We start from the raw sequence: 20,061 nt of genomic DNA, 5'->3' as shown, positions 1-20,061 counted from the left end.
GTAATGTTGATCATTTTATAAGGAGCCCTGAACTGTAGAGATTGAAGAAAGGGGGAGGTCCCAATCCTAGTCTCCCCCACCCCCCACAAAAAATCATTTCCAATGCCAGCTGACCATTGAAGCATGAGATTAAAACCCCATCATAAAGCACCTTTCATAAATATATTCAATCATATTAAGATATGCTTCTTGATCTTGCATTTTAATCTATTACTTGTTAGATGTTCTGGCTTGTCAGATTTTATTTATGGACTGCTTTTTCACAGATGAAGTCCTAGCATGTTGGCCTTGCTGAGCTTCACTCTAATTTGAATATTTTTAGATCTCCCCAATCTGTTTAGAACAAGACTGTTTCCTAGCTGAATAAGACATTAAGTAGCACTTGCTCTTCCCAATATACAATTTTCTCTCATAAATCACACTGGATTTCATCATCACCAGCAGATAATTTCCTGGTGTGACATGTACTTTTCATATTCTCCCAGAGTACTATATTCTTATGGATTTATGTTTAGTTACAATTCTTTAAAACAAAAACAAAAACTGCTCAGCTTTATCCTTTAGGAATGGAACCTATTTTTAGCCATCCTGAATTAGCAGATTGTGCAATGATGTTTTTATTCAATGCATTAGCAAGAGAATGTGTGGCTCATGTGTTAAGACTACGGCTGTTGCTGTTGTTACTCTTTAGCAGCTTTTGAATCCCAACTGTGTGTTAATTAGAATTATTTCAAATGTGAACATGTTAGACTGCTAATACTAAGCCTTTTTCAGGGATGGCTCCTTGACTGATCTGATAACTGTTGACTATTAGTTTGGGGTAGGAAAATTCAGGGCTCTGTGAAGTTTTATAGCAATATATTCAGTTAAATTTTCTGAGGCTTAGTTTACTTACTGCTTTATTGTTCTGCTTGGGACTTATGGAATGCAGCAATGTGTGAAACATGCTTAATTTTTCAGTAATACTGATTATTTCTAGTTTGTGTTTCTGTTATTTCTGTTTGCAAGTTGCTTGTTGTCATACAATGTCATACAATGTTTGATAGCCCTGCTTTCTTGTTTGCAAAATCAATTCAGGTGTTTATTTTAATATATATATATATATTCTTTGTCTTCTTCTCCAAACATCTTCTTTGGTAAACAGCTTTCGGTTGCAGATCCGGGCCACTTGGGGTTGGAATTCGCAAGCTGACATTGCAGTCGACAATATTACATTTGGTCTAGACTGTTCCCCTAATGGTGAGTTACTTCTAATTAAGGTAGCTCCAAATACGCAGACAACATATTAAGCAATACGAGGACTGTGTGTTATGTTCTTACTGCAGAAGAGCAAGTTATTTGATTGTGTCTGTGTATCACTTCCTCCTGGTGACTCTTCCTTTATTGTAGCCTCTGTGGAACATCCTTCAAGGCAGTAAATGTGTAAGTCTTTGCTGCTCAGGGACCAAATGCCTTCCCTTTGGATGGTACTCCAGATGCAAATATTAGCTCACGTTCACAGCCCTGAATCAAAGTAATGTGTTTTTGGGCTGGGGAAATGAGATTCTTCTCGCAGCTACCTCATCTGGTGTTATCACAACTGTTTTGTAGAATGTGGTAGCATGGGACGCACAGTTCTTCCACACCTCCCTCCTTGTACCCTTTTCTGAAAGGGGTACAGAAAGGGATAATAAGTTCTGCTTTCATTCCAGACACGCATAACAGCCTTTCAGTGGCAGAGCTTCATGCTCTGGCATGGGGGGCTGAGAGCAGGCGGGGGCTGGGCTGGCGTGCATCCCGGGGCAGGACGCACGTCCTGGGGGCGGGGCGCCCAGTGGGGGGGGGCAGCCGCAATGGAACCCCACCAGCTTGTGCAGCACTCCTCTTCCCCCGCCAGTGCAGCCTTTGCCGTCTATGAGGGAAGAGCGACAGATTCTTTTTCAATCAGTAATCAATAACATTGGCGTGTTATCAGTTGACGTAAAAAGAACAATCCTGACTTTCAGCGTTTCACTAATTAAAGTTGGTACACTTTTATCCACTTGCAACACATGGTGATTCTTAGGCTGCATGCACACAACATTTCGTTCTGGAATCAATGGAGAGTGAGTACTGGTTTCTTCTGTATAGTCCACACTTAGTCTGGATCTAGATTTTGCACTGTAGAAACTGGTTTCATTCCAAAAATAAAAACCCACTGTAGATTGTAGATTGATTCTGCATTCCCGTGTAGTGTGCCCATTTTGGGCATGTGGGGTATGTCCACAACTGCCCAATGAGATATACCAAGATCTCTATCACCATATCCTGGGGCAAGTGCAGGGAGGAAAAGCTGGGGCATCAAGGGGAGGATTTCACATGTGTGTCAAATTACCACATCCACCCTTGTGAACAGCAGGCTCTAAAATCAAACTAGATTAAAAGCAGCACGTTGAAAACAAGCATGACTGATTATAGATTAAGAAAAACTACATTTTTGTGCTATAATTAGGTTAGTGTGTACACAGCCTTACACAGGGGTCAGCAAACATTTTCAGCAGGGGGCCAGTCCACTGTCCCTCAGACCTTGTGGAGGGCCGGACTATATGGGGGGGGGGATGAACGAATTCCTGTGCCCCACAAATAACCCAGAGATGCATTTTAAATAAAAGGACATGTTCTACTCATGTAAAAACACGCTGATTCCTGGACCGCTGGCAGCCTGGATTTAGAAGGCGATTGGGCTGGATCTGGACTCCGGGCCTTAGTTTGCCTACCCATAGCTTTACACTTTGGACGTGCCTCCCCACACAGTCACTCTAGTAGACATGCTAGAAGTTCTTCTCTGCCTACCCTACATTGTATTCGGTTAGGTTTTGCGGTAGCCAGTCATCTTGCCCTATACTGTAACACCTTTTTAGCATGTTTAATATGATAATGCTGCAGAAGGAGGTGATGGAAAGGAAACAGTGCACCAGTATTTTGTGTCGATATTCATGCAGTGACTTGCATGTGGACTGTTCATTTATTCAGTTAAAACATTTGTGTCCTGATGCTTTTCCTTTGTTTATTTTTTCAAAAAAATTCTATGCCGCTTTAAATTTCTAAAAAAAGACCCTTCTAACAACCCGCTTTAAACTATCAAACACGTCTTAAAATGGAACAGAATGTCAGAATGAAACGCTGCAATGTGCAAACAAAAATACAATAGGGATCCACATATAAAAAGAAGCTAAGGGTGGCTAACAGTGGATTAACACAAATAAACTCAACTCTTTAAAATTATTAAAACATGAATAAGATCCATTAAAACAATTAAGCATTCTGACAATAAAGCAATTAAAGGCAGCCATTTAAAATGCAAATTACACCCCATCAATCTTTATTACAGTCAAAGACCAGACAACAAAAGATTTGTAAAACTGTTTGCAAACAGTGAAGGGCATTACAATATTCACAGCTAAAAGTTCTTTTGAACAAGAAGAATTTAAACATCCTATGGAAGGCCATTAAAAATGTCATTAAATGAGGGGGCTCCAGGGCATTGGTCCCAGCTAAGTACATTTTTGAAGACGCTCAGAAGGGCCTATGATTAAGATCTTAGCGGTGGCCAGGCTTTTATGGAAGTAGATCAGGAGTAGGCAACCTAAGGCCCCGGGGCCAGATGCGGCCCAATTGCCTTCTCAGTCTGGCCCATGGATGGTCCAGGAATCAGCATGTTTTTACATGAGTAGAATGTGTCCTTTTATGCATCTCTAGGTTTATTTGTGGGGCATAGGAATCCGTTCATTTTCCCCCTTCAAAATATAGTCCAGCCCACCACATGGTCTGAGGGACGCTGGACCGGCCCACGGCTGAAAAAGGTTGCTGAGCCCTGAAGTAGATGGTCCTTTAGCTATCCCGTTCCCAAACTGTGGGAGGCTTTATAAGGTATCACCAGCTCATTGGACTACGTCCAGAAACAAATTTGTGACACTTGCTTTAATAAGGAAGTCACATACAGTTTCTGAGCATGCTTCATAGAGAGTTGTGTATGAAATGCATTGTAGTAACCAGATGTGATGTTACTACGTAAATCATGTGATTCCCTTGGGAATGTATATAGGACGGGCATGGCTAACATAGTCCTCTAGATGTTACTGGACTACAGTGGTACCTTGGGTTAAGTACCTACCGTATTTTTCGCTCTATAAGACGCACCAGACCATAAGACACACCTAGTTTTTGGAAGAGGAAAACAAGAAGAAAAAAAATCTGAATCCCAAAAGTCAGGATAGCCAGCGGGATCGCTGCGCAGCGATCCCGCTGGCTGTCCTGGCTTATGGGATAGCCGCGCGCAGCCTCTACCAAGAAAAAGCTCCAAGTGGCTCTTTAAAGGGAGCGCTGAGCAGAGTCTCCCACCTGCATTCGCTCCATAAGACGAAAACACATTTCCCCTTACTTTTTAGGAGGGGAAAAGTGTGTCTTATAGAGCGAAAAATATGGTAATTCATTCTGGAGGTCTGTTCTTAACCTGAAACTGTTCTTAACCTGAAGCACCACTTAAGCTAATGGAGCTTCCCGCTGCCGTCGGGCCGCCGGAGCACGATTTCTGTTCTCATCCTGAAGCAAAGTTCTTAACCCGAGGTACTATTTCTGGGTTAGCGGAGTCTGTAACCTGAAGCGTATGTAACCTGAAGCGTATGTAACCCGAGGTACCACTGTACAGCTCCCATGATCCTTGAGCACTGGCCAAGATGACAAAGGCTGATGGGAGCCCAACAGCACCTGGGCGACAGGGTCACAGGTTAGCCCGCCTCCACAGAAACGTTGCCAGGTTCAGCAGTCCATAGAGCAACTATGCTTGGTGACATGTTGCTCCGACTGAGGAACTGAACCTGAAGTTATATAAGGACAGCTGGATGCATATTGGCTTCCCCAAACACCTGACCTGGCTTGACTGACAAGCAGCATTATCCATGCCAGTCATTGTCAAGGTGGCAGTGTGCTTCAGCTGGGTTCGGACCAGCAGTTTCCTCCACCTGTGAGCTGGCCCAGTGCTGCGAAGTGTAAGGGGCCCTGGCCAAACCCAAGACCAAAAGGGACCGTAGTTCAGTGGCAGAGACCATGTTTTGTAAGCACAAGGCCCCAAGCTCAATCCCAGGCACCTCCAGTTTAGAAAAGGATGGATGGCAGGTGATGAGAAAGACCTCTGACTGAGGAGGTCTTGGAGATCTGCTGCCAGTCAGCAGTGCCTAGGCGAGATGGGCAAACAGTCTGAACCAGTATAAGGGAGATGGTAGTTACAACCTGAAGAGTTGATGTGTGTGCAGGGCATGCTAAATCTACTCTCCTCTATATCGGAGGGCAGCGTTGTGCATGGGCAGCTGTGCCTCAGAGTCTTCTGGTGTGGAGAGGAGGTACACTACCTCACCCCTATGTCATAGCCGGCTGTGCCAGTGGCGTTGCAAGGCGGCCCCAGCCTAATAAATATATTATTATTATTATTATTATGTTTAAGAGGTTATTGTATTTTAGTGTTTTGTTCGAAGCCGCCCAGAGTGGCTGGGCAGGTATCCTGTTAAAGGGATCTGGGGTGTGAATACTGTCCAAAGCCTGGGCGTGGGCTAGGGCCGTGTCACAGCCCCTACGGGGACCTCTCAGGGTGCTACTATCAGGCACCCCCTATCAGTGGTTTACCCTTCCGTGGACTCCCTGTAGATGGGCAGGAGTCAAGATTTAGCCTGGCTTCACCCCAATGCCTAAGCCAAACCGCTCACATCTGTAACCAATAAAGTTGTGGCCTATTTGAACTCATAAACCAAATATTCCGTGTCAGTGTGACTTATTGTTCTCCGGGGAACTTTTGTGGCTCAGATGCCTTGGGACGCAAGGAAAGTTTTAAAAAGCCACCCCCAGCATGGGTCAGAAGGCAAGCCAGAGAGGAGATTTTTCCAGGATATGTACCAGAAAACAGAGATTTCCCCTGGTAACTTCTAGAAGTTAGTGTGAATGTTGTTGCTTTTGACAACGCTGTGCAGTTGAGGGTACATGCTTCTGAAAAGACCCAAGTTCATACAGTTACATGAATTCCTGTAAGCTGCAATTGTTTTTCCTCTGAGTACAAGCTATTTCATTCATCATCTCATCCTTTTAATTCAATTAGATCTTGGAGAAGCCCAGCAGCTCTGCTTTGCTTTCAGTAATAAAATTACTTCTCCCCCTTGCCGGGAGAGGTTTCGGATGTCATTGACAGAGCCAGTTAACAGGCAGACAAGAGGTTATGTTGGGAGCTTGCAGATAGGCAGCAGGAAGGAAGGAAGGAAGCAAAAAGCAGGAAGGAAAGCCTAATTTTCTTCTTACTAGGATGGAAATGCTAATTTCCTCATATGTTCCGGCTATTCCGTTTGCCACTCTTCTCTTCAAAACGTGATATAGGAATAGTGTACAGTATATGAAGTGTAAGTGTGTGTGTGTGTGTGTGTGTGTGTGTGTGTGTGTGTGTGTTGAATGGGGTGGTGGGCAGTTTTGTTTGTTTGTTTGTTTGTTTGTTTGTTTACTACACATCTTTCCTCTCAGTAACTGAAGTTCCCTGGGCAATTTACAGTGAAAGTTAAAACCATGAAGCAGAACAATACCTAAAATCTAGAACAAAATAAAAGCAGTACCGTACAATATCAGAATAAAGCTAGCAACAGAGGATAAAATGTCCAAGCACATTCTTAAAAGCCTGGGATCATAAGAAGGTGTTTACCTGGCACTTGCATATGTACTGCACTGTATGCACTGTATGCAGTGCACTGTATGCAGTGACTGCACTGTATGCAGTGACATGCATACAGACCACACAGTATGAACACAAAGCAAGCTTCTCTGTGGAGGGCATTCCACAACTGGGGTGCCACCACTGAAAAGGCACTTCATTTGGGGGGGCACCTTGAGAAGGGCCTCCCAAGAGATTCACACTCAAAGCAGGGCCTAAAATGTAGTCCCTGGGATTGTGGGGCAGAGAATAACACTTCACAACCAGAGCACCATGCAACTAGCTTGTGAAACATGCCCTCTGATTGGTTCCAAATCTCCGTTTACTTTTCTGGACCCAGAACCTGATCACTGGGAAATATGGAGGCTTTTCTGGCCTTTTGGTATTACCACATTCTACCCAGACCCTTCAAGGGGCCCTATTTTCCAGGGATAGTCCCAGATTTACAGAAATGGTCCTGGTTTCTGATTTGATCCCAGAATGTCCCGCTTTTCCTTAGGATGTCCCTATTTTCATTGGAGAAATGTTGGAGGGCATGAAGTTATCTGACGCTGAGACATCTGAAGGCAACCCCGTATAGGGAAGTTTTTTAAAATGTTTTATTATGTCGTATATAAGTTGGAAGCAGCCCAGAGTGGCTGGGGCCACCAAGTCAGAAGGGAAGGGGATGCATATTATTATTATTATTATTATTATTATTATTACTGTTGTTGTTGTTGTTATGGAATGGGACATACCTATTTTCATCAGAGAAGTGTTGGAGGGTATGTCCACTTTGTCTTTACATCATCATTCACCAGCTTATCATTGCCTTATTTTCCAAGTTCTGCCTTCGCATCCTGCTGTTGAAAATGGTACATCTCCCCTGGAGGGATATTGTATGGCAGCAAAACAGCTGCTGCCATCTGGCTCTATTTACTATGATAACTGGTGCTCTAAGCACTTGGCAGGCACCATGTTTACTTTTTGAATAAGGCATATGATGCAAACTGTTGAGGCATGTAATACTTCCCTCTGTGTAATGCCAACAAAGCAACCTTTGCTGCTGTGGTCATTTTTACAGTTATTAAAACTATTTAAATGATGATATGGTGTAAATAAAAATGCATTTCAATGTGAAACTGCCTCATTACTACTTCCCTAATCAATATAAAACCAAAATGCAGCTGTCACATTTCTCCAAATTTTGCAATGTGGTTCTAACATTTATAAATCTGTAGGAAAAGGTGTAGATTAGGTGAAAGGATGCAAGAAATGCTTTTGTTGGTGAAAGTAATGTACAAAAAATGCATGACATTAGGGGATAATTTGCACAAAAACACATATGAATTTTCATGTGGACTTTTTTTTTAAATCTGCAAACTGATGTGTGGAAATCAGGAGAACTGAACTGAAGAATGGAAAAATGAGAAACTAAGGGACACTAAAATTGACCGATTCCTTCGTCCCTATCGATGAATACTATAATTAATCAAAGAAATAAAGAATACAGTCAGAACTCAAGACAGGGAGACTTATCTCTCCATGTCAGCACAGAAACAGACCTCCCTTCATCACAGGTCTGGCTAAGCTTTAGCTTTCAGCTTGGTGGAGCATCCTGTTCAAACACAGTAGCTGCAGTGAAACTGCAGAGCTCCAGCAGTTTTAAGGCTTCAGCCCATGAACAAGCCTTGGAAATCATGGCCTGGTATGTTAACATGTGTTGGGAGGCAGCAGGAGTCACCCTGTGGGAGGCCTTCAACAGCTACCTCTTATAAGAATTCCATCAGCTGCAGCATCTTGGCTTGCCAGATGGAACAATATTCCCTCTCTTCCCCCCATATGCTGCTCCCAGGGTTCTCCTGACCCCCTCAGAGCCCATTTTGGAAGCACTGGGGAATCTCATTGCACTAGCAGACGTCCTTGTACAGGGTTTATACCAACAGGACTCATTAGTTGAATCCTGCCCTGTATATTTGGATAGGGAAATCTCTCTTTGAGGCTGAGGCACAATGTGTTTGCAGAGCTCTGAAGCTGCTTGCTACGTGTTGAGAAAACTACCATAACCTTTCTTTCTTTTTTGCTGTTGCTTCTTCTCCCTTAACACCGTGGCTATTTGGCTTGTACCCAGGGTTGACTATGACTCTTGCTTAGTGCAAAAGACGGACTCTTGTTATTTATTTTATGTAACAGAATTTGTGCACCATTTTAATTATGGGGGAAAAACCAAACCCCTCTGGTGCTGTTGGCCAGGGTCTGTGTCACAGGATACAGAATAATTCTCATAAGATATATTAACCTTTTTTATTATTGCAGCATCCCAGAATCTCAAGAATTCATCATTGATTTATATGGGTAGCCCAATACTTCCTGCATGCCAGGAATGTGGTTGTCTGTTTGGTGAGCGAGACAGAGACATAGCCCCTAAAGATTTGAGACTGTTTAGGAAAAGGAGGGAAAGCTGTTTGTTTGGAGATGACGAACTGCCTGAGGGCAGCCGGGAGGGATGCTGCTGCGTTACAGATTGAACCAGAAATACAGACTAAAGCAGTGTTCTGGAGAATGATTTACATCCTGTGAAAGTGACTGAGTTTATTGTGCATCTCTGGATGACAGCAGCTGAGCTGGAAGGGAGTTCACGACCTTCAGCTTCCTAAGAAATTCAACTGAATTCCAAGAAGACCAAGAGCCTCTTTGTGCTCAATGTAAAGTAACTGTTTGGTTTTCCTTTTACCCAGATAGTTTATTTTACGTTAATTTCAGCTTTTGTCATAGCTCTTGGCCTGGTGGCCCTATTGGAAAAGCCCACGCTATCTGGGCACAGATTGGATACAGCAAGGGAACTGTTTGGGCTCAATGTAGCCTTTGCTATGACCAGCCTACAAGTTCACACTGGGCAACCTTGAATTGGAGATTTTGTGGGGGTTGGGTGCACATGTAGTCTCTGCAGTACACAAGAGCCAGATGTTTAGTCTGTTACTGGTCTCTTATGAGCCTGCAAAGCAGTAGGCAGTTTTAGAGTTTCTTGGTGCAGGCGGTCTCTCGCAAGCCATCAAAGCCACTTCTTGCCATTCTGTGGAATGCTATGTTCTGTTTCAGTTGCCGCACCTCAAAAAATCTATTGTAGAGCTTTTAAAGGCACAAAAAACAGCAACCAAAATGATGAAGGGGCTGGAGCAACTCCCATATGAGGAAAAGGTTGCGGTGTTGGCAGCTTTTCAGTTTAGAAAAGAAAGTAAGGGAGAACATGATACAGAATTAAGTGTGGTGTGGACCAAGTGAAGTTTTTGTCCCTCTCATAATTCTAGAACCCAAATGAAGCTTCACATTGGCAGATTCAGAACAAAGGGGGTGCAGTGCAAATTGTGAAATTTACTACCACCACTTGTGTGGCATTAGAAATAGATTAAGCAAATTCACGAAGAGTAAGACTTGGCTACTAGTAATGACAGCTCTATATGCCCTCCTGTATCAGAGGCAGTATGCCTCTCAATACCAGTTGTTGTGGATCAGGAGCAGAGGCAGATTTAAGGCAGTTTTGAGCAGCACAGCCACACTGGGCACACAGCCAATGAGGGCACCTTCTCAAAGCCCAGGAAGCACTTTCCTGGCTTCAGGGAAGGAGGCGTGAGGGCTCTGGCAGGGTCCTAGAGCCCTTCTTCCCAAAGCCAGGCAAGTGCTTACTGGGCTTTGGGATGGAGAAAGGAAGGCTCTAGGACCTTGCCAGAGCTTTCGTGCCTCCTTCCCAGCCTAAGCCAGCACTGCAAAGGCTGGGAGGAGGGCATCAAATGTTGGCCTTGCACAGGGTGGCAAATTACAAATGTCCACTCCTGTTAGGAGCGGGGAAGTGCTAATGCCACCTGCTTGTGGGCTTCCCATAGGCATCTGCTTGGCCACTATGGGAACAGAGTGCTGGACCTTTGTCTCATCCAGCAGAGCTCTTCTTAGGTTCTTATAAGAGCCCCCATGGCTAGCTATTTATTTTGAAAATTCACACAGTTGCTAATGGCATGTATGGTTTTGTCATCAGACAGATTAACCCACTGCAGTTTCCTGACGTTTTGAGGTGGGGCTTTGTGTCCATCTCAGATGTAGAGTTGGGACCTCCGCTCGTGTGTGCAACCTGCCACATAGGTGGCTGCTTGAAATGCAGCCGCACAGAGGCAGCTCTGCAGGGCTCTGGTTATGTGGTTCCATGTGGTTCCAGTTATTCTGTTTGCAAAAACAATGATGCAACCCTTATTTTGTTTTCATAGAATCATAGAATCATAGAATCATAGAGTTGGAAGAGACCACAAGGGCCATCGAGTCCAACCCCCTGCCAAGCAGGAAACACCATCAGAGCACTCCTGACATATGGTTGTCAAGCCTCTGCTTAAAGACCTCCAAAGAAGGAGACTCCACCACACTCCTTGGCAGCAAATTCCACTGTCGAACAGCTCTTACTGTCAGGAAGTTCTTCCTAATGTTTAGGTGGAATCTTTTTTCTTGTAGTTTGGAACCATTGCTCCGTGTCCGCTTCTCTGGAGCAGCAGAAAACAACCTTTCTCCCTCCTCTATGTGACATCCTTTTATATATTTGAACATGGCTATCATATCACCCCTTAACCTCCTCTTCTCCAGGCTAAACATGCCCAGCTCCCTTAGCCGTTCTTCATAAGGCATCGTTTCCAGGCCTTTGACCATTTTGGTTGCCCTCCTCTGGACACGTTCCAGTTTGTCAGTGTCCTTCTTGAACTGTGGTGCCCAGAACTGGACACAGTACTCCAGGTGAGGTCTGACCAGAGCAGAATACAGTGGCACTATTACTTCCCTTGATCTAGATGCAATACTCCTATTGATGCAGCCCAGAATTGCATTGGCTTTTTTAGCTGCCGCGTCACACTGTTGGCTCATGTCAAGTTTGTGGTCATCAGGCTAATACAAACCATGAAAAACTTTTGTTTTTCATGGTTTGTATTAGCCTGATTGAAGTGGCTGAAACTACGCAGGGATCCCTTTTTTAAAGAAGGGATTTGCCAAGTGGAGCTGCCTTCACAAGAATTGCATTTTCAGCTCATTTTGAGTCTATGGATCACAATAAAGTTTTGTGTGTGTGCTTTTCAGCTGGCAGTTTTGGTAGTAGCTTGCACATGTGAATCAGACCATAGAAACCTGGACTGCAAAGTAATAAATGTATAGTTTTACTGTTTTGATTTCTCTGTCAGCCTGAAAGCAGAAATGTAGAAGCAGTACAGCAGGCTTCCTCACCCTCTGCCTTCCAGATGTTTTGAGACTACAATTCCCATCATCCCTGACCACTGGTCCTGCTAGCTAGGGATCATGGGAGTTGTAAGCCAAAAACATCAGGAGGGCCAAGGTTGAGGAAGCCTGCAGTACAGAATGCTGTGCATTATCACCTGTAGTAGAGCAATATCCTACTGTACTCATTATTTCATTGGCAGACTATGGGCAGTACCATTTGGCAAAGTAAGGACCAAACTGGACCATACGTTAGCTCTGTATGTGTCTCCTTAAGTGCAGGTTTTCTTTCTAAACATCAACTGCCTGTGTGGGGTTCAAATTCAGATTGGGACCCTCGTGTGGTGGATAGAGAGGTTTTAACTCACTAGGGTTCTCATTCAATTTGGGGAGCCCTCACTAGTGATTTACATAGGGGGAGAACGCCCATAAAAATGAAGCTTCGGTAGCAATTTTGATTTATATTGTGGACAACGGATAAAATTATTAAGCTGGAAGAATTCTACAAATGACCAGGGATTTGGTCAGAAGTGTTTTGACTTAGTTCTCAGCAATTCAAGAACATGACCTTCTTGCTAAGGATGACTGTCAATCAGAAGCTTGACTCTATAGGCAGAAGTTGATGTTTCAGCAGTTCTGAACACTCGTGCTAATACCTGCCCACCCTTTGTCTCCAGTTGGCTTCTAGCCCAATTCACTGGCTTGCCAATCTGTCCTGTATATACTTCCATTGCGAAGAGGCTGATATAAACATCTCTGCAATGTTTTAAAAGCCCCGAAGATAGTTGATGCTACGAACTGCCTTGTTGTTAACAACATGTCATTTCTGGCTAGAGAGTGAAGTTTGTAGTTAAGGCTTGTTACTACAAGCGTATGAGGATCTGGAAGGAATAACTTCCCTGAAAATAATGGGTTTCCTGGTTATGATGGGCAGATGATGCAAATATGGCATTTGCCTTGGGAATAAAAGGAAACTGACATATCGGTCACATCTCTGGGTGGTTTTATGGTTGTAGGGGAAGCGCCTGCTCCGGGCTGGTTGTTTACATCCTGTGGGGCCAGTGGGCCTCGAGGGCCAACTCAAGCACAGTGTGACAGTGCCTACCGCAACACCAACATTTCCGTGACTGTGGAGAAAGAGGGACAGCTGCGAGGGGTGCAAGTGTGGAGAGTGCCAGCATCAAACCGCTATACGTGAGTGTCATTGTGCTGTAGCGATTGCAATAATTTTAAGGGTTTTGAATGCATTAACTCAGTAATCTTTTAAGCAACCTCATAAGATGGGTGGGCTTGTTGTTGTAACCATTAACAGTAATACTAATAATAATACATCTCCGTTCTGCTATTCCTGTATTCGATGTGGGTGGGTGATTTGGGGGATGCTGCAGCTAAATAGCTGACGTCTCTTTGAAGTCTTTGATCTAAGCATGGTCTCCTTGGTGTCCCTAATGAAGAGTTTGCAGCTGGAGCTGCTTTGGGACCTGGCTGTGGTTGTCTAGATTTCTTCCTAATTGCTTCTTCCCCCTCCTCCAGGATTTCTGCATACGGAGCAGCTGGAGGAAATGGAGCCAAGAACCACTACAAGCGATCCTATGGGGTCTTTATTTCAGCCATCTTCAAAATGGAGAAGGATGAGCTCCTCTACATCTTGGTGGGGCAACAAGGGGAAGATGCCTGTCCAGGGGTGAGGAACAGAGGTTTTCCACACTGGATGCAAGATAAAGTGTCAGATTGTGAAAGTGGGTTAAGGATTAGCATATTTCCAGGATACAGCTTCCCCAGTGATGGTAACTGAGAAACGGGAAGTTGGGACAGGAAGTACCTCAAATAACTGGTTCACACTAACATGGAGGTTTGCTGCTACTTTTTGCACCAAGTGCTACCTGTATTGACTCTCTTAGCCTCTTTGGACTAACAGCAGCAGCAGCTTAGGGAATACAGGCAACTCACATCTTATATGGGGGTTACGTTCCTGGCCATTGCACATGTATGCAAAATCCCATAAACCCAGAATGACTCCTAGAAGACCATTTAAAAACCATTTAAAATTGCTGGACTTACTGTTGAGGGACAAATGCAGCTCTTAGTCTTCCTCCTTCTCTCCCTCTCTGGATGATGCTTCAGATGATATGAGGACCAGGTGGGTTGACTAGTAGCCAGAAGAAGTGCTTGACTGTGGTTCAGATGCAGAGGTGGGTTGCGTGGGCACACCTGGTGGTTTCTTTGTGAGGAACATGGTGATTGACAGCTGCTCTTGAGCTCATCAAAAGTTTCCTTGTACAGCCTCAGAGTGTCTGCGATCCCACAGATTATCTTGAGGCTGCATTGCATAGAGGGGTCAAACTCTGCCATCTGATCATTTGGGTGGTTGGAAGAGTTGAGAAACTTTCTGCTTGCTGGCTTACACTTGACAACCTCATCTTCACCCTTGCATTCTGAACATCATCTGACCAGTTCCTCCAACCCTTCAGCCGTCAATGCTTGTCGGCCCTCAATTGGCTCATCCACATTTTCGCTTGTCTCATGCTTTCTAGGCACAGATCTGAGCAGTTTTGCCTTTGCCCTGCCACTCCCCCCCCCCCCCGAAAACCCACTGTTTAGCTCTAAATAGTAACAAACATCAATCAGCAGAAAATCCTATGGCCGTTTGTGCCATTTCCTAAAGCTTGGGTTTAGCAAGGAAAAGCAGTCAGGCAAATGGAAGTGTGGATGAGCCTATATCCTCTGGATCATTCCCAGGTACCAAAAGACTGAATGTCTTGAAGGAGCTGGATAGTCATACTAAAAAAAGTCATTACAGGAGGTAGCTTTATACATGCAACGGAGTCAAGTGGTAAAGCTTTCCCCAGACTGTTCAAGCTGCATATTCTCCCTCACCCCTGGATCTAAATGACACTTTGCGTTCCTGGTGTTCTGCCTGACATTCTGCCTGCCAGGCTGTTTTTCTGGTGCTGGGAGAGTTATATTTTTCATTGACGAGTGGGCAGTGACAAAGGACCCACCCACTGCAGCATGAAATGGTATAGTCCAGGTAAAGGTTTACCACTTGTAAAGGTACGAGGGGGACATGGGTGGCAATGAGGTCTAAACCACTAAGCCTCTTGGGCTTGCTGATCTTAAAGTCAGCAGTTCGAATCCGTGCAACGGGGTGAGCTCCCGTTGCTCTATACTAGCTCCTGCCAACCTAGCAGTTCGAAAGCATACCAGTGCGAGTAGATAAATAGGTACCGCTGCGATGGTAAAGTAGACGCCATTTCTGTGCGCTATGGCTTCCATCACAGTGTTCTGTAGTGCCAGAAGTGGTTTTGTCATGCTGGCCACATGACCTGGAAAAGCTGTCTGTGGACAAATGCCAGCTCCCTCGGCCTGAAGCGAGATGAGCACTGCACCTCATATTTGAATTTGACTGGACTTAACCATCAAGGGGTCCTTACCACTTGTTTCTGCTAAATGTGTAAACTGGTTCTAAGAGAGGCTGAAACAACAACAAAAAACACACAAAAATAATAACCGCAGCATGTCTATTTTAAAATATTGATTCTGGAATTCAAAATTGATGTGTCAGCTTGGCTCCTTTCTTCCATTTGCTTTAATGAAGCTACCACATGTTGTCCTTCAAATAAATTACATTGTTCTCCAGCTTGAATTTAATTGCATTTTCTACTAAGAATATGTAGGTTTTTACACACTGGTGTTGAAAGATCAAGTCCTCATTGTGTTCAAAGGCAGCATTCCTCCCTTGCCTTAAATGGAACAACCACACTTGGTGAAGTGCTGTGATCTTCACACTAGAATTCATGCAAAACATATTTCTGCACAGATTGCATTTTGCTGGCTTTTGGCCTTCACTATTATTTATACAGTAGTGTCATTGCCTCATTGTCTTTGGCTCTGTATAAAGGGAAAGTAAAAATGAATTCTCCCTGCAGAGAACATGAAGTCTATAGATCAAATCTGAGCCTCATAAAACAGAGGCTTTTCAAATGTGCTAATGAGGATTTGTATAATCTCTACAAAGGCACACTAAAAAGATCAGTTAAGAATTGTCTGTCTCAAGTAAACCCAAATTTAGTCAGCCATTTATTACTCTCATGTGCTTTCCCCAACGATGACAAAGGGCCCATCAAAGAAGTAAAGGCATATTAAGAGCCAGTTCACAGTTTATGTGGCAGACCAGGTTGCCACTTCTGTGCTATGCATGTCCTGGTTAATGTTGTAATGCCTGAATGAGAAAATGTTGCTGTAAATACACAGGGACATGCAGTGAGGACATGCTGGCTCATCATCTTAAGAGAGAGAGAATGGAAAACACAGGATATTGGTTGTTTGGTTGCATTGCCTCACCAGCAAACTCTCTTTCTAAATTAGCCGCTTGAACTGGGCTGGTTACTACCTTTCCACACTTGAAGATAAAACAAAGTATTTAAAATTACCTTTTCTTCTAACAAGTGGTGCTGCCAGTTTGTTTGTAATCTCTCATTTAAAATAAGCAACCGCTGTCCTGTTTCAGGGTCCTCAAAATGACAAGTTCACAGATGTCGTACAGCAGCGGTTCTCAAACTCCACCACCCCAAAGACCATGTGAAAGTTGTTGATGTTTCTTGGTGGTAGCAATTGTAATTCCATATAATTCAAATTGCAATATGATAGAATAAAGGAAGCAATAAAAATACAATCAAAAATCAATATGAATAGCCAATGTGATGAATGTGCCATCGCCCACCTTCAACCACATATTCATAGAAATATCACAGACCACCTCAGTGATGCTTGCAGGCCACTGGTGGTCCACAGACCTCAGTTGGAGAATCCCTGCTGTACAGTGTATAAGCTTATTTACTGGTAAATGCGATTTACCAATTAGTTGAAATTTGCTTTAACCGAGGATTAAAAAAGAAGACCCCTTAATTAATGGGCAGTAAACCTGTCCCCAAGCACTTTGTTGGTCTTTAGCCATTCCCTCTTTTTCTCTCTCTTTCAGAGCAATTCTCAGACTGAGCAGATCTGCCTGGGGGAATCATCAGAAATTGAAGATGAGTACAAGAAAGAAAGAGGACTGACTGAATGGGCAGGCGGAGGGGGTGGTGGAGGAGGAGCAACGTACATCTTTAGAGTAAGTTCTCATGTTGTGTTTTTTCTCCAGCCTCTTTCTGAAAAGCACCTAGGAAAAGGAAAAGCCAATAGAGCAAAAGCCCATCAACACATGGCAGGCAGCACCCATGCAGAGCCTGCTGTTTTGAGCTTTTGATTCTATACCTGTTGGTGCTGAATGTGCACCGGAGGTTGCTCAAGTCTCTCTGCATTGCCATTCATGCATTTTTCAGTCGTTTATATCCGAGTCTCCTTTTAAAACCTGGTGTCTGCTTTTGAACCGGCTGCGTTCTCTCAGTTCCTTTATTGTGTTTCATGTGCTTGTGTCTGTGTGCTTTTTTCAGCAGCAGAAGAATGGCGCATTCGAACCTTTGCTTGTAGCAGCAGGAGGTGGAGGGAAGGCTTACATGAAATATCAGGATGGCTCCCTGGATGATATGTTCTTGGAACAGTATGTGAACAGCACAGCAGTCCCTGGAGTCAGTGGGAGGACTGGGGCAGCAGGTGAGAATCTATAGCTTATAATATATGTTAGATTTCACAGCCAAACAAACCACGTCTGCAGCTTTTGGAGACTCCACCAACCTCAGCCTGCTCTTAACCAGCCACCACCTGCCTGCTTTCCTGTGGCAGGAGGCCCCTAGAATTGATGTTGGAGGCATAGACATTCTTTACTATACTTATGTTTCACTACCTTTGCTAGTGTAAACGGGGGGTTCCATCATTCCAGGGAATCACTGCAAACTTCCCTTTTAAACAACAGAAATTTTAACCACTTAGGTATTTAAATCTACACCATGCTTACAACATTAGGTAAAGGACCCCTGGATGGTTAAGTCCAGTCAAAGGCAACTATGGGGTTTTAACGCTCACCTCAGTTCAGGCTGAGGGAGCCAGCGTTTGTCCACAGACAGCATTCCAGGTCTTGTGGCCAGCATGACTAAATGGCTTCTGGTGCAACAGAACACTGTGACAGAAACCAGAGCACATGGAAATGCTGTTTCCCTTCCCACTGCAGTGATACCCATTTATCTACTTGAACTGGCGTGCTTTCAAACTGCTAGGTTGGCAGGAGCTGGGACAGAGCAACAGGAGCTCACCCCATCGTGGGGATTTGAAACACCGACCTTCCAATCGGCAAGGCCAAGAGGCCCAGTGGTTTAGACCACAGCGACACCCGTGTCCCTCAACTTTTGTATCATGGTTCCAGAGCAGTGGTTTTCTTAGGTGGGGAGAATGTCCCCATACCCATGTATAGAGGCCCAGTGGTTTAGACCACAGCGACACCCGTGTCCCTCAACTTTTGTATCATGGTTCCAAAGCAGTGGTTTTCTTAGGTGGGGAGAATGTCCCCATACCCATGTATCCCTGAAATACATCCCTGGTCCATTCATGTATAAGAACAACAGAACTGCTGTTAGAATTTTGTTTTGTGACCTTTGGGGAAGTGGCATAGCTTGATGGCTATTGAATACAGAAGACCCTGGGTTAAGTTCCCTGCATTCCAGGTAGGCCTGGGAGAGACTCTGTGTCTGAATGCCCGGAAAACCACTGCCAGCCAGTGTAGACAGTTCTGAGCTTGATTGATCTGTGGCCTGACTCAGTATAAGGAGATTCGAACCACCAACCTTCCGACCAGCAAGCCCAAGAGGCTCAGTGGTTTAAACCACCCATGTCACATTGTTGTATCACAAAGTGATGTGTGTTATCAGCATGTAATGACAAAGTATTTGAAAGCTGTTTGTGGAATGGAATTCCACTTGCATTTATAAAAGATTTATAAAAGATTTATAATTTATAAAAGATTTAACTTTGATGCCAGTGTCCGCCTGTGAAAGTTGTGTTCTTACTTTTAATGCACTCGCCTCTGTGTGTTTGTTATAGGTGGAGGTGGTGGCTGGAAAGATATCACCAAGTTTCCTTGGGCTGGGAAATCACTTCTGGAGGGTGGAGAAGGTGGCGAGGCCTGCCAGCAAGCTCTAGAGAAACTTCAGTGGGCCACCTCCGGTGGTTTTGGTGGAGGAGGAGGAGCTTGTACATCTGGTGGAGGAGGTGGAGGCTACAAAGGTATGCTAGACTATTTGAACTTTCCTCTATCTGGTGCTGCCCAGATGATTTGGACTACAACTCCCATCAGCCCTAGTCAGCATGGCCAACGGCAGAGATGATGGGAGTTGTAGTCCAACAACATATGGCTGGGGAAGGCTGGGCTATACCTTAATTTCAGTGTGTGCCAGACTGAATAATCATTTCATTCAATGAAAGTTTGAAGTTTGAAGCCAAAGACTAGGAAAATCAGTGAACACACAAAATGGTGCATCAAGAAGGTGTGATGCAGATATTATTCTCATACCTCCCCATGACAATAATCTTCAAATCTACAAGCTTTGTCCTCAGTGTTACTGCTGTCCTGGTGAACGGTACACGTAGAGCAGTATCCTTTCCATTTCTGGCAAGCAGGCAAGTGTGGTGTTCTGGATTGTGTACAAATGAAAACCCACACCATGGAAACGGAGGGTATTGCAATGAATTTGGTGATCATTTGTAGCTCTCTACCTTTGCCATAGAAGCAAGGATTTAGGGGGGCTAGAATGGGAGTAGAGCATGATACTGAGTGAAGTGCCGAACAACAGTGATGTACCTGTTTTCTGGTTGCAGAACTGCCGTGCCTCAGCAGCACTAAAAGGCCTTGTGTGGAAAGCATCAGTAACATGTCAATACTAAAAAAGTATCGGTATAAACTGGCAACCCGCAAATCCTTCCATTTGCAAATGTGGGGTTTTTTTGCCTAGGTGGCCACGCCTCTGAAGCCGATGACATCACAGCTGATGGACGGCATGGTGTTTCCTTTGTGAATCCAGCTGGGGAAGTCTTCCTGGGTCCCTTGGCAGGTGAGATGTAATCCACTTCTTTTAGCATCTTCCCACCCGTTGTTGTGTGCTCTTTCTCAATTCTCTTGTTTCTGCAGTGTACATTCCTTGTCCACATACCCAATTAGTATCTCTTGTTTTAGGGCACAGAGGACTTTTTTAAGGAGGCTTAGTTTGGTC

The 20,061-nt window shown here is 44.3% G+C and overlaps 1 protein-coding gene across 3 annotated transcripts in view; it reads left to right on the top strand.

The window, feature by feature from the left end:
* The window catches only part of LTK (leukocyte receptor tyrosine kinase), a 103,686-nt gene that overhangs the window by 57,221 nt on the left and 26,404 nt on the right, over positions 1–20,061 (top strand). For 2 of the 3 annotated variants that reach the window (XM_083744293.1, XM_083744291.1), the window contains 7 exons: positions 1,145–1,239; positions 12,937–13,114; positions 13,454–13,604; positions 16,902–17,033; positions 17,356–17,515; positions 18,896–19,078; positions 19,804–19,902. In XM_083744293.1, the coding sequence (XP_083600419.1) occupies positions 1,145–1,239; positions 12,937–13,114; positions 13,454–13,604; positions 16,902–17,033; positions 17,356–17,515; positions 18,896–19,078; positions 19,804–19,902 (998 nt within the window). The remainder of the gene's footprint in view (positions 1–1,144; positions 1,240–12,936; positions 13,115–13,453; positions 13,605–16,901; positions 17,034–17,355; positions 17,516–18,895; positions 19,079–19,803; positions 19,903–20,061) is intronic. The other variant, XM_083744292.1, reaches the window with a different exon arrangement.

Source organism: Podarcis gaigeae (assembly GCF_964106915.1).
Source record: "Podarcis gaigeae genome assembly, chromosome: 1".
In the NCBI taxonomy this organism is placed as follows: Eukaryota; Metazoa; Chordata; class Lepidosauria; order Squamata; family Lacertidae; genus Podarcis; species Podarcis gaigeae.
Note: the sequence above shows the minus strand (reverse complement) of the source record. Positions and strands in the feature narration are given on the sequence as shown.